This window comes from Hippocampus guttulatus, chromosome 7 (genome assembly GCF_054856545.1).
Source record: "Hippocampus guttulatus isolate MCC_2025c chromosome 7, RoL_Hgut_1.0, whole genome shotgun sequence".
Classification (NCBI taxonomy): domain Eukaryota; kingdom Metazoa; phylum Chordata; class Actinopteri; order Syngnathiformes; family Syngnathidae; genus Hippocampus; species Hippocampus guttulatus.
In genome coordinates this window covers 20,499,350-20,512,494 of record NC_141267.1, presented here as the reverse complement: position 1 = coordinate 20,512,494, position 13,145 = coordinate 20,499,350, and the positions used below count along the sequence as shown (strand labels likewise).

At 42.1% G+C, this 13,145-nt stretch overlaps 2 protein-coding genes across 2 annotated transcripts in view; both read right to left on the bottom strand.

Annotated features, from left to right (window-relative positions):
• The window catches only part of glis1b (GLIS family zinc finger 1b), a 75,513-nt gene extending 72,688 nt beyond the window's left edge, over positions 1 to 2,825 (bottom strand). Inside the window, exon 1 of the mRNA XM_086115119.1 lies at positions 2,339 to 2,825. Within this exon, the coding sequence (XP_085971245.1) occupies positions 2,339 to 2,615 (277 nt within the window). The 5' untranslated portion in view covers positions 2,616 to 2,825. The remainder of the gene's footprint in view (positions 1 to 2,338) is intronic.
• A 1,613-nt stretch (positions 2,826 to 4,438) lies between these two features.
• On the bottom strand, positions 4,439 to 11,552 carry ube3a (ubiquitin protein ligase E3A). Its single transcript, XM_086116476.1, has 11 exons — positions 11,394 to 11,552; positions 10,129 to 10,175; positions 9,791 to 10,032; positions 8,497 to 9,617; positions 8,193 to 8,337; positions 7,878 to 8,083; positions 7,630 to 7,794; positions 6,869 to 7,024; positions 6,710 to 6,783; positions 5,843 to 5,986; positions 4,439 to 5,616 (listed from the first exon to the last, which is right to left on the bottom strand). Coding segments are annotated over exons 2-11 (2,376 nt in total). The 5' UTR covers positions 10,131 to 10,175; positions 11,394 to 11,552; the 3' UTR covers positions 4,439 to 5,495.
• Positions 11,553 to 13,145: the final 1,593 nt, after the last annotated feature.

The following is a 13,145-nucleotide window of genomic DNA, read 5'->3' as shown; positions in this document are numbered from 1 at the left end:
TTTTATACACACATTTTTTCACGTCCAAAAAATATTCGACCGCGTACGCCTTGGAGAGCCACAAAAACAAACAGACATGCACATGTCTTGCTCAGTGTGAATCCGCGAGGCATAATTGATCTCCGGTTCAAAAGCGGCGGCGGTGGTGGCGGCCGCCGGGACAATGGAACGATTCATTCCAGGAGCTGGATACTCGCAACAGAGCGCCCGGGGCACGCCGTGGCTCTCGTAATAAACGCGAAGACACGTCGGGGGGACATATGGTTTGTGTTTGGCAAGAAGAAACAACAATCAAATACGTTGATCCTCCCCTTCTTGCTGCAAGGATGACTGCTAATATAAAAGTCTGTTCTGTCTAATCATGATTTAGGACTGGGTAATTACCTCCGCTTTCTCAGGATGGAGCAGCATGCACAGAATGCGCGTTTTCCACAAGGCTAGCCTGACCCCCCACCCCCAAAAATATATATATACACTTCATCTGCGAAACGTATTCATTTTAACTGTAGCTACAGAAACTGGTTGAGAAAACATTCATTCATTCATTCTGTCATTCAAGTGCTCGGCCACAAAGATCTAAATTCACCAAATAAATAACCAAAGCTACACGAAGAAAACCCCTTTTCGAAACAGTTTGTCCAAATGATTCAGTGTTTCATGAAAGCTTCATTTGTGGCTCATTCAACCTTAGCAAAAGCACATTCAAGCACTTGACCTACACGCAGGCTAACGGTTAGCCATTTAACAGCCAGCCGCTAACCGCAACCAACAACAGCTCTCATTCGCCGACGCCCACGTCACTCCCCAGGCCCGGCTTTCGTCTTTTTAGGTGACACACATTTAAAAGTCACAGATACTACAATGTCAAATGTGAAAACGGCAACCGCCAAGCGGCCAAAATTAACACCTACAGCTTACATGCAATTTCTTATCGGTTTCTGGTATGTGCAACATGTGCGGCCCAAAAAGGAAATGGCTTTCTATTGGCATCACGACATGTCAAGTGTGTGTGTGTTTGGGGGTTTCACACTAAGGGACAGTTTACACAAGGTTGTTTTGAAATTATTTTTTTTTAAATGCAAATGCTATTTTGGAAAGCACTGATTTGATTCAGGTTAACGTCTCTGTGTCGCGCGTGCTGCGGCACAGGACACTTGCAATAATAACCAGAGGTGATGTTTATTATTGTGGTTGTACACCTGCACTGCACCCCGCAAAGAGCTTTTTATGAGCATTTACAATAAATTAAGAGCAGGAAGACATGGCCTTAGAGTTAAAACAAATAAAAAATAAAAAATCTGATTCTTGTCTCAAAAATCTGATTTTCCACTTTATAAAAAATACAAATGTTCCGTGAGAGCGGATCCAAAGAATGTTTGCACTAATTGAAAAGTCAGATTGACAATTTGTTTTACAGGATTATGTAAAGTGTAGATTTAAAGGAAACTGCCTACTGAGTTGCATAACTTCCACAGTAATGACATCATGTATGTCAGCCCACAGTTCAATGTAGAATTGTTGTTTTAGCACAATTTATTGTGAAAATGTTGACAGTAAAAATGCCTTTAAGATGTACAACTAGGTAAAACCAGTAATTTATTGTGAATTTACAGTCAAAAATTTAAGAGTGACAAGTTGATCTCTTTTTGGGGTATTTTAACCATTTTCTACAAATAAATGCCCTAAATGACAGCACGTCTATTTGGCATTTCGCAGTTACTGTAAGTTGTAGTTAGTATATCATAAATGAAAAATGTTCAATGTACCTGTTAATTGCCAAATTGTAGAAACTATTTCCAGAGCCGTATAATTAAAAATGTATATTTGCACCTACCTTGGGTCAAAATTATTCAACATGACAATAAATGACAATTTCCGGGTGGGGTGGCGGTGGTGGTAAATGTTCAGCGCATTTGTCTCCTTGATTGCCTTCTAACAGAACAATGTGAAAATTATTACCCTTGCCTTTTTTTCGGGGGGTTCACTACTCAAGGGGCTGTCAAAGCAGCTGAATATGGCGATAAAATCTCTACAATGGCAACATGGACTGTGCTTAAATTAGTAAACTTGTTCCTTTCCGTTCACAGCCATGTTGTTAGTGAAAGTCAGTCGACTTTGAGTAACAGAATCAACTATTTTGAAATCAATCCGACTTAATCGGTAAAGTAAAATGTTCGTTTTTAATAAACCAACATTTGCATAGTTTGTACATTTTTGTACATTTAATTTTTACGTAAGCACAGCAGTTGGGCACTACTTTTATCAGTTTTTTTTAAAACATGTAGTCCTATGTGTGCTTGTACTAAAGTACAGAACACTTTCCGTCTCAATTTCCTACCTTGCATCGGAGGGAACGTGAAGCAGGAGCGTGGAGCTTTAGCGGCCACATGCGTTTTTACGCCCGGCGTGGCGGGGGAGTCGCCCGGGAGCTTAGCGCTGGAGTTTTCCTGCTGGTGGTGGTGGTGGTGGTAAACGTGACCTCCTCCGAAGCCGGTGGCTACGGCACGCCGCGCCCACGTGTCCGCTCGGCCGACGCCGTGCACGGTCGCGAAGTCGCCGAACGTCGGCTGACAGTGGCTCACCATCCCGGAGTGCGCTGGTGCGGAGTTCTGCATCGGAAACGTTTCCAAGACGGGCCCTACCTGCGAGGTGCAAAAGCGGTTACTTTCGGGTGAGCTTTTTTGGCGCGGTGGGATGTATTGATCGGCGCCACATCCTCGGCGTTGAAGGAGGTGGGGGACTTTTTACGCGCGTACGTGCATTGGCCGCTAAATTGCGAGGATGTGTGAGGCTGATCGATAGCATCCTCTGTGCTGCGTGAAGAGATCAGCATCATTCCTCTCTCTTTCGCTCCCCCTCCTCTCTCTCTCTCTCTTTCGTTTTTCCTGTCTTTTTTTTCCTCGGTTTTGATTGGCATCAGATATGGACCAGGCTGCAGCATTCGGACGCACCAATGACGACGGAGGCTAAGATTTATTTGTGTGCGTGCCTGCTTTAAAAACAAAATACTGTACATTTGAATTAATCAATTTTAAGGGTAAAATGCGAAATGAATGAACAAATACTATGATTCTTATATGTAAATGCAAAATAAATGTAAATGTTCATGGTAAAATTGGAGCGTGGTTTTCATAAAGGCGGCACTTTTTGTATTGTAATATGAAGGTTTACCTACAATGATGTATGTCTGTGTCTCAATATTTATTGTTTACGTTGGCTTTCTGGTCAATTACGTCATTCCTTCAAAACGATATGTCTGAATAAATTCACAGATTTTGTAAGAGTAACATTTTCAAACACAACACAAGCTGTTTTGTTTTCTTAAAATTACTCTATATTAGTTTCCGTGTGATGACTATTGTTATTTTTAGTATTACCGAACGACAAGCGCAGACTGCTGTGACGGACTCATTCACACTTTGGATTTCTCCTTCATCCGTTGTCATGCAGCGCCATCTAGCGGCTTCTGCACCAAGGACACAGGCCACAGACTGGAATTGATGCTGCATTTAGGTGCTTTGGGAAATCTGAGTACACTTCAAATTGTGTAGGTATTTTTATATCGTTACTTATTTTGCGTTTATTTTATTTTAATAATTTTGAACTCCATGTTCATTAGTAATGATTACATGTTGTTGCTGCTTCATTTTAAGCTTCTGCTATTTCCAAGTGGCAATTTTGGCCTTTTACAACCAAAACTAGTCCACACACAGTTGGAGCACCAGGCAAAAAAAGGTTGCTTTTTTTTCAGGGGATCAATTTTTGACAATTTAGACAGCTGTGGGTTGTTCAGTAAATTGATTTTCAGTCCTGGACTGCCAAGAAGCGCTCCTTGTTGGTATTTTATGGTATGCGTTAGCATTAAATTAGCTTTCGTTAAATGAAATGACATGGTCTGGTTCAACAATTTGGTGTTTAAAAATACGACTCCTTCTTAGTTGTATATGTTGTCCTTGTATGTGTCAAATGAGCAACGGTTTACATGTTTCAAATTCCCACAAGATATGCAAATTTAATTTCCATAACCAAGTCAATAGCAATTCACATTTCATGTCAGCATTAAGCTGGCAGAAATTTGTTTAACGTGGTTTGCGTTAACATTTTGTTTTTTAAATATTCAACATTTGCCGATATTTGTCTGTTATTTTATTCATCAAATGGCTGTGAGAAATAAACAGCTTGAAGCAAGCACGCTAAGGCCTCTCATTTGAACAACTCTATGTGCGAGAGTAAATTTCTTTTCCTTAGTGTTGTGATATGAAATTTCCCCATTTCTTGACAGCCAGCCAGAGTGAAAACAGGCCCCAAGGAATACTTTTCATGAAAAAAAATCACACGTTTTAAATCACATGAGCACACCCAGTCTACATGAGCATACGCCGGTACTTGCAATCTGCTCCTGATAAAGTACGATACATCGAGGCGAGGGGGAAAAAAGTGATTCTTTTACATTTTATTATGTTTTCAATATAGTTCCTCTTCTTTGCAACTCCGTAATTTCACTACGTCAAACATTTATTTACCTGAGAACTCTGACCCAAAAAAAGGTTTTTGTTTTGTTTTTTTTGCTTAGGTGGGCTCTTGTTCTTCTCCTTTTGTATGTGTACTTCCCTTCACAATTCATCACAAACCAACAAACAGAAGGTTGTGAAAGGTTACCATCTCCTCTCACTCGCACACGCGCACACATTAGCAGAAAAATGTACCACTTCACTTCAAAATATCAGAAATCCATAAATACACTGTACAAGCTCAAATTGCTGAGCAACATGGGAGCATAGCGTTAGTATTTTGAGCTAACAACATCGTAATGTGCTTTTCCAAAATGCAAATACAAAGCTTAGCTTAGACTCTAAAAAAACAAAAACATTAAGATTGATTTTCAACCTCTTTGGTTAACATGTGATTTTGGTAGCACAGCGTAATCATTCTGGCCACCTAAATTTGTCCCAAGTTTATCTTCCGTGACTTTAGTAGCTTAGCTTGAGCCTTTTGGGCAGGCATGTGGCTTTATATAGAGCCTGCATTGATCTGGACTAATTTGGGGATTTGGATAGAAGACGGTGGAGGAAACAAAAAATCCCTTTAATTTATCAGGAAAACATGCGACGTCAGTAGCATAGCATTAGCGTTATGGACCAAAATAAAAATCATCATGCTTGGTCGCCTAGCTTTGTTAGCCTTTGAAGAGAGCCAAACTCTAACTCATATCGTTGAATTCAACAGATCTTTTGTCTACGCTGCGCTGTGATTGGCCAGACTGGCGGTTTAGGGCGTGTGGCTTAGCGAAGGATCAATTCATGTCACATTTATAAGTCCACTTTCACAGCTTTTCAAAAACAAAAGAAAAGAACACACTTCGAAACCAAAGTTCCACCGTTGTGATGCTTGCTGAGTTATTTGTGGAGGCACATGTTTGCAGCTGGGTTAAACCTCACTGTGTAAAAGGTATACTCGGTTGCTACCCCCAAAACAAAACCTAGACGGCGGGCACTTCACAGCATTCCGAAGCCTTTAGCATAAGTGATGGCCTTGAGGAGTCGCTCCTGCAGTTTTTCCTTGGAAGAATATTCCGGAAGGAGCAGCGCATTGAAACAGGTGTGCGAAGTCGGCAGCCTGCGAGACAAAATAGATCCGTCGACGGGATGTGTGATGCAGGCTGCTTTGGAACAGGAGATGCTTCTTTCCAAAAATGGAGAGATGCTGCGGGTGGAATGTGCTATGCTTTGGTCCATGACCTGTTCCTTTACCGTTACTTTACTTCACTAATAGACTGGGAGGTTGGTTTGACGCTGTCATTTAAAAATAATAATCACCATAAAAAAAACACAATAGTCCGTACCTTTCGGTGTCTGAGCCATTTTTGACGATGATCATTTTGAGCTTGCCGAGTCCGCCGACCGGCGCTCTGTCCGTGCCAGTGGTGAATTGAAGGAATAGCCTCTTTTGCTCCTCTCCAAATGAGTGCAGTGTTCCCCAAAAATCTCTATAAAAGAACAACAATCATTGACGTTATTACGATTGGATTTCCAGGAAAGTACGCTGGCTTCACGCTAACAAATAGACGAATAGCATCTATGTCCCCAGTGTTGTAACGCTTTAAGGAACTGATATTTGAACACCACCGGTGGAGCAACACATAGACAAGCAATATAACAATATCCACAGGCATATATTCCTAATCGTCTGTGAAAAACAACTACCATAATGCAACTCAAAACCCCACGGGATAGTGGGGGAAAAAAACTTTGTTTTTTTAACTTTCAATAGCCTGTGGCATTATGGGCAAAATTTGTCAGTTTTTAGCATTTAGCCTACAAGCACGTTCTACCTGCAAATACGTTTGAGTCCATTTAAATACATTTGAAAGTACTTGCTCATACGTTCAAACGTATTTGCCAGTCAAAAATGTTTACTCCATATTTGGCAGATCATCACTTCTATATCTTTGACTTGGGAAATTATGGTAATCTGACTGCATTTTACTGAGGTGTTGTGATCGTCTCCTTGTATTATACTGCCCCCAAGTGGGCAATGCATGCTAAGCAAATCACACCATTGCACAAACTGATTCCTCTTTCCATTCTACTAAATGACATTATAACTTTCTTTGTACAATATTACAGAGCGCTAATTTCCTTTTCAAAGCCACCATTTTTTGTTGTTTATTTTCACGGCAGCTGAAATGGATGAATGAAGTCAAACTTACTTGATAATTTGCGTGTCTTTGCTATAACCTCCGTCGTATTCGACCGTCTTCTCCAGGGCTTCAAAGTCAAGTTTCTGTTTGGCCATGAGAAAAGTCGTTTGTCAAACGAAAGACACCAACAACAAAACTAAATTGCATGACAAAAGCATGCTTCCTCACCCTGCTTCCACAGATAAGCAGCTCCACTTCCTCGGGCCTGAACAAGTATTTCATTGGGGACTCACTGGTAACCATGAGGAAACCTTTCTTGAACGCCCGGAACTGCCTTTCCACGCTCGTGTTCAGAATGTAGTCAGTGTACAGGTCCACAAATTCCTGCCCCGCCCCCAAAAACAAAACAAAACATATCTTTGTAGGTGTTGCTGCTGGGTGTGTGTAGCAGGTGCTTCAAGATTTATATGAGAGCCTTATGTTGGCAATAAAGGGAGTGGATCTTTGATAAAAAAATATATATATACTGTGCCCAAGGGTGGCGTGTTCTGTCTTTTGCTATTTTCGTAGATGCGCGCAGGTAGAAGCAGGTGTTTGCGCTGTTGTGGGCGTGAATAGAACCGACTTGCTTCCTGGCTAACGCAAGCGGCACATCTCATTCCCTTTAAATTCAGCGCTGGAGAGGCGCAGCGTTAACATGGAGGAAGCAGGGACGCATACAGTAAACTGACTCGCTGGAATCCATCCAGCAGGTCGACGTGTCCAAAGTATGTTGCTAAGGAACTGCAAGATCTCCACTTGAGGATGATATAAAGTTGGCTCCTATGATGCGGGTACGTGTGGGAGTTCAAGTGTGTACCAGGAGTAAAACCTTTTTTTTTTTTTTAAGTTTGTTTTCTATGGTCTCTCCTTATCTAACTTTGCTCAGGCAGGTCTGGAATGTATATCCCCGGCCACGATGAAGGGAGGTTCCCTGTATTTCTTGTTACCTGTCTGTTCTCCTTGGAAACAGGAATGTCTTCTGCCTTCTCCTTCAAGTCGTGCAGCACAGGGCTTCCAAAAAGGTCTGCGTGGGAGATCTGGAAGGTAAGCGCCATGTCCGCCTCCACATCGCCATTGTAGTCTAACAACTCCTTCAGACTCTGGTAAAGACCCTGAAACACAAAGAGTCTATTGAGTATATTGCGCTCACTTTCTTAAGTGAGCGCACTCGGAAGTCAAGTCTACGCAACCGTACTGGATGCGAGTCAGGGAGGTCGCAGAAGGTCCCCCTCTTGCCCATGAGCTTCCTGTAGACCACCATGGGGAAGTGCACATCCAGGATGCAGTTGTTGTAGATGGCGAGGCCAAGCACGATGCCCACAAGAGTGTACTGGGCTTCGTTCTCCAGGGAAGACGAGTTGAACCAGAAGAGCTTGGTGTCGTCATCGTAGGTGAACATCCCTGTGTGCAGAGTCACAAAGTCAACGCATGGATTGATTACATCACAGGAGCAGACAGATATTAGCAATAGTCTCTGGTGTTTTCAAACGCTCCCCTGTGATCCTCTCACCTATGTCGGGATTGAAGATTTCCTCTAGGACCAACTGGAAGAATTCCTTTGAAACGCCGCCCTCGTCCACGCCTTGCTCGCCCTCGAACTCGACAAAGAGTTGCTTCTTCAGGTCGGATGGGTTCTCCATGGAGATCATCTCCAGCTGCGTCGATGGCGGAAAAAACAGTTTAATGCCACTTTCAACAATCTTAAAAACATTTCCTTGGGTAAGGTTGATCATAATCGTAGAGGAAATTAAAATAGTAAGTTAAGGTACCACCGTATACTGTCTAAACCCATACGTGGTCTCGCAGCGACTCACCCTGACGAGCGCGTCATCGATAATGTGATCCCGCCGCACTTTGAGCTTGAGGTGAGGGCTGGGCTGCTGCCCCTGTGCCACGCTGTACAGGGCAGTGAGGCGACGCTCGCTGTACATCCTGATCCGGTTGTCATAGTACAGCCCCTGGTTCTTGGTGAAGACGTTGAGGACGAAGGGGCAAGTCTGGAAGGAGAACTTGGTTTCCGCGTTGACCTTGAAAAAGGTGAAGTCCTTGTCCATCTCCACCACGTCATTCAGAGACTCATTGACAAAGTCCTCAAATGGGATGAGGGGCTTCCTGCTGTCGATTGGCCGGACCCCGAGTTCTTTCTCCAGCAGGTCTATCGGAGGACCCTTCTTGTAGAGCCGCTCCTCACCCAGAAGCTCGTGCAGGCTGAGCTCGTCCGAGTCGGCCGCGCCACCGTCGTCGTCATCGTTGTGCTCCGTATCCAAGTCGCCGCCCAACACGTTGGCGTAGAAGACGAGCTTCAGGCACTTGCAGGCGGCCACGACTGTGTCATCTTCATTGACCAGGTGCTCGCCGCTGTACTCCCGGCTGACCACAGTGTAGGTGATGAGCTGCTGGAAGGTCTCCATCATGCGGCGGATGTGCGGGAGCTCATACCCGGACCACAGCTTGCAAAGCCGAGTCAGGGCGGCCACTGGTAGCTTGCTCATGGTCTTGCACAACTGCGGCAGTGCCAGTTCCAGGTACTCGGGACTGTGTAAGTTCCCATTTTCCATCAGGATGACAAAGATGTTCAGGTAGTCCGGATTGGCCTCGTACACCTCCAGGTACTCCAGATCCAGCTCCACGTTGGGAGTGAGGTAGACCAGTGCGTTGAGCAGAGCCGATTCAGCCTGCTCGATGGTCTGAAGTCGCTCGTAGACACGGCGCACCGAGTCAATGTCCACAGTGACATCAAGGGAGGCGCCCGGCTGTTCAGAAGCACCGTCCCTGGGCTCGGAAGAGTTGATTTCATCCTTGCGGAAGCTTTTTATCAAGGCGTTGGCGTTGGAGAAAATCCGACCAATGACCCGGATAAGGGCGGAGTAGTCACCTTCCTCTTCGCACACACTTAGAATCATACTAACAGTGTTCTCTGTGAGGTAATGGACATCTGGAGAAATACAAAAAAGAGAACACTAAATTAACAAACTCTTTCTTCATCAAGGTTTTTTCATGACTGAAATTGAGGCAGACAACATTTTTAACATTTCGGAAAACGTGTGGGAATGTTCAATGAAGACTTTACAAAAACAAATATTGAGATCAAAATCAGCTTCACAATACCTGAGAAGTCCTCCTTGAGACCCGCAGGCTGAATGTCAGATCCTGTCCGGGACGTTTTGAGATCACAAAGTTTGGCGTTGATCTTACACAGCTCCAGCGCTCTGACCGCCGCCGCGTTTCTATCCAGCGGTTGGAAATGGCGACACGAGGCGCAGAACTCGTTGTCACAGTCGTCATTGCCACAGCCATCGGTTAACTGCCAAAAGTAGCGCTCGATGAGATTCTTTGCTGCTGATCTGTTCCTGTGGCCGAAGATATTGAGGACCATAATTTAGTCTGATTGGCATAAATCTGACGATTCAGAAGTGGCGCTTTGATTAGAACATGACATAACTTACATTCGGCTGGATCACGAAACCTTCTGCAGGTCCAGAGGACAATAGCCCTGAAAGAAAAATAATATATCATGCGTTCCGTTGGCGGGCTGTGCATTCGATATCTGGGCGTTCAATGGGGACTTTACCTGACATAATCTATCTCTTCATACCACCTCTACCACATTGCGATTATAGAAACCATTAAAACGACACCCAAAAAATGCAATATAACCGAATATAAAAAACCATTATTTTTAGTGTAGTGAGTATGAGTTAACAATACTAAGTATTGAGTATGACTTAACTTTTACTGTAAATTTTATACAATTGCATTTCACCTTGACAAGCTTTCTGATTTAAACTTTATTTAGGTACAATATTCATCTAACTTTTTTATCCAACACATTTCAGTTGGAGAGTCACTGGTTGAAGTTCCATAGGGTACTGAAGCCTGGGTCGATTAGATTGACACGGCGCAAATCAAAAAACATCAATCTCCATAACGAGGCGAGGCTGAGCTGTAATTCTATTTCTTATGTAGATTACTTTTTCAAGATAGCACGAACATAAAATGGGAGAGCTATAAATATAAATGTCTGTGTATTATTACGGTTGTCATTAACCTTTTGTGCTCTTTGCTAGCTATTTCTGTCCACCACCCTTCGTTTTTATGAACCATTTTAGCTTTAGTGGTAATTCAAATGTAATGAAACACCCCAAGGTTGGGGATTTTAGTCAGAATTTGTCCTTTTCAAGTTAATTTTTTTAAATTAATCAATAATTTACTGCCGGCAGCAAATTGCACCTTCTCGCTTTGTTGTTGACATTTTCCAAATCCTTGTTAATTGTATTGAATCACACAATTTCATTCTTGACTGCAAACTTGAAAATGTTTCAACCAGATTACATCATTTATTAATTTCTGGACAGGGATCGATATTTTGTAATGTTAAAGATGACCACAAACAAACTGAAAGGGTTCAATTTTACGAAAAAAGCCCCTTTTTTTAAAACTGCTGTAAAACGAATGTTTGTCTCCTTGACACCCCCCCCCATCCCATTGCGTGACGTCACGCTGGCAAGTTGACATTTTTCATCGACTTTCTGCCGGCACAAACGCGAAAAAATATATTAAAAGTAACCAGGGGTTAACAAGAGTTCGACACACAAATTTAAAAACCTACACGCAGTGACAAAGCAATTATTAAAGTGAGCATACAATAAGTGCGCGTGTGTGTCCGTGACACTGCAAAAACACACAATTCAAAGGCATGCCGTCCACTCACTGTTTATTTTCGTCGCTACGTTTTGGAAACAAAACAAACTTATTTCTGCGTAAATAAAGGTAAATATAAACTAATGGATAAAAAAGTGACAACAACTTTAAGGTGAGCGACTCTTTAACAAATCACAACAAAAATCTCTACCATCTTGTCCGAGGGAGCGTGACATTATCCCAACATGCAACGCGCAGACCCTGAGCCTCCCTCCCCCCGTAGCCACGAACCAGGAGGAGTTTCATAATTTATTGGCGTTATTTATTCGCGATTAATATTTAATTCCCAAATTGGCATGTATATCTCATTAATTTTAATGCATAATATTTACATGATTTATTTGCATTTTTTAACTAAGCCGACAAAACTCTAACATTTGTTAAAATACTATAAATTCTGTCTTTTTTGTTTGATTATATATTTTTTACGATCATTACTGTTATGATTATTATTGTATGATTTTGGGTCGTAATACATATATTTTATGTTGACACAAGCTAAAAGAAATGCCAAAACATATTTTATAGTGTGGCCACTTTTGCAGTTCTCTTTATGAACACGTGGGTTCACTGTAAGGACACATTTTGTTTATCATGAAATACTCTAGTGCTAAAAACAAACGCCAGAGAGATGATGGCCCACACTGCATAGTATGATTAGACCTCAGTGAATCTTACAGCTACACAGTATACGCATTCAAATCTGATTATTCATACAGTGAAGCATTAATATATTCTCCTCATGACTGCAAAAGGGGCACACTTCAATCTCCTTACACCCTGCTGCGCCTTTCATCATGTTTTCTCTTCATTGCTTGATTAGAGCGTATTGGAAGTCATTAGGCCGCCATTTCACCCCCAATTAAAGTGGATTCAATATCATTCGAGGCTGTCCCAGATGGTCCCAGGGCAACTGAACTATCAGCTATGTGTCATGATATTACTGTTGCCAAAATAAAGTCAGTAGTTTCTTTCTTTTATAACAGGTTTTCATCTTTTCACCAATTTGAAATTGTTATCATCCAGAAAGATTGTGATTATATTTTAGTATGAATTAACTGATCATGTTTTGATTAGGTGAGTGTTTCTCATACATTTTCCACTTACACTGATATTACAATTTAATGGAGATGTCTTGCCCCAAACAAATTATTATTCATGCAGGGTTTCTCTGCTGGTTTAAACACTATCAGGAGCACAAAATTCATTTTGTCCGGCGGTCTATTCCTTTCATTTTGTAGTGTTTCTCTCTGCTGGCTTTCAATGAGGTCAGAGCGAAACGTGTTCACTTCGACGAGCGAAACACATCTCTCGCAATGTGCATACATTAACACTTTTAATAATCAGTATGTCTGGTGAGTATGATTTGTAGTTGATTTAGATTTTTTCCCCTTATCCTATTTTCAAATGCAACTATTTTTTTCCCTTCCTGACATTTCAAGGCAAGAATCCTAACTCACATGTGCCTCACTCCTCACTCATCCATCTTGGGAATATTTGGAATTCTTCATCACGCCAACAAGACTCATTCATTTTTATTATTTGTGTTTTATAGGAATCAGTTATGAAGGATCAGGCCTTGGAAAAGCTGATGGATTTTTATAATCTAATGGCTTTATTGAATTGATTCCATGTTGTCTTTTCGGGACAAATTCCAACTGCATCAGGCTGCATTATTACAACACGCTGTTGTTGCATATTGGGGAAATACCTGGAATAGTCGAGCCTTATTTGATAGCATAGACGCCCAGGAGACTCTTAT

Coding starts and splice junctions, on each gene's coding strand:
- ube3a (XM_086116476.1), bottom strand. Junction 7,795..7,877: donor ACCTCCCTGACTCGCATCCA/GTACGGTTGCGT, acceptor TTTGTGTTTCAG/GGTCTTTACCAGAGTCTGAA. Junction 7,025..7,629: donor TTTCCAAGGAGAACAGACAG/GTAACAAGAAAT, acceptor GGGGCGGGGCAG/GAATTTGTGGACCTGTACAC.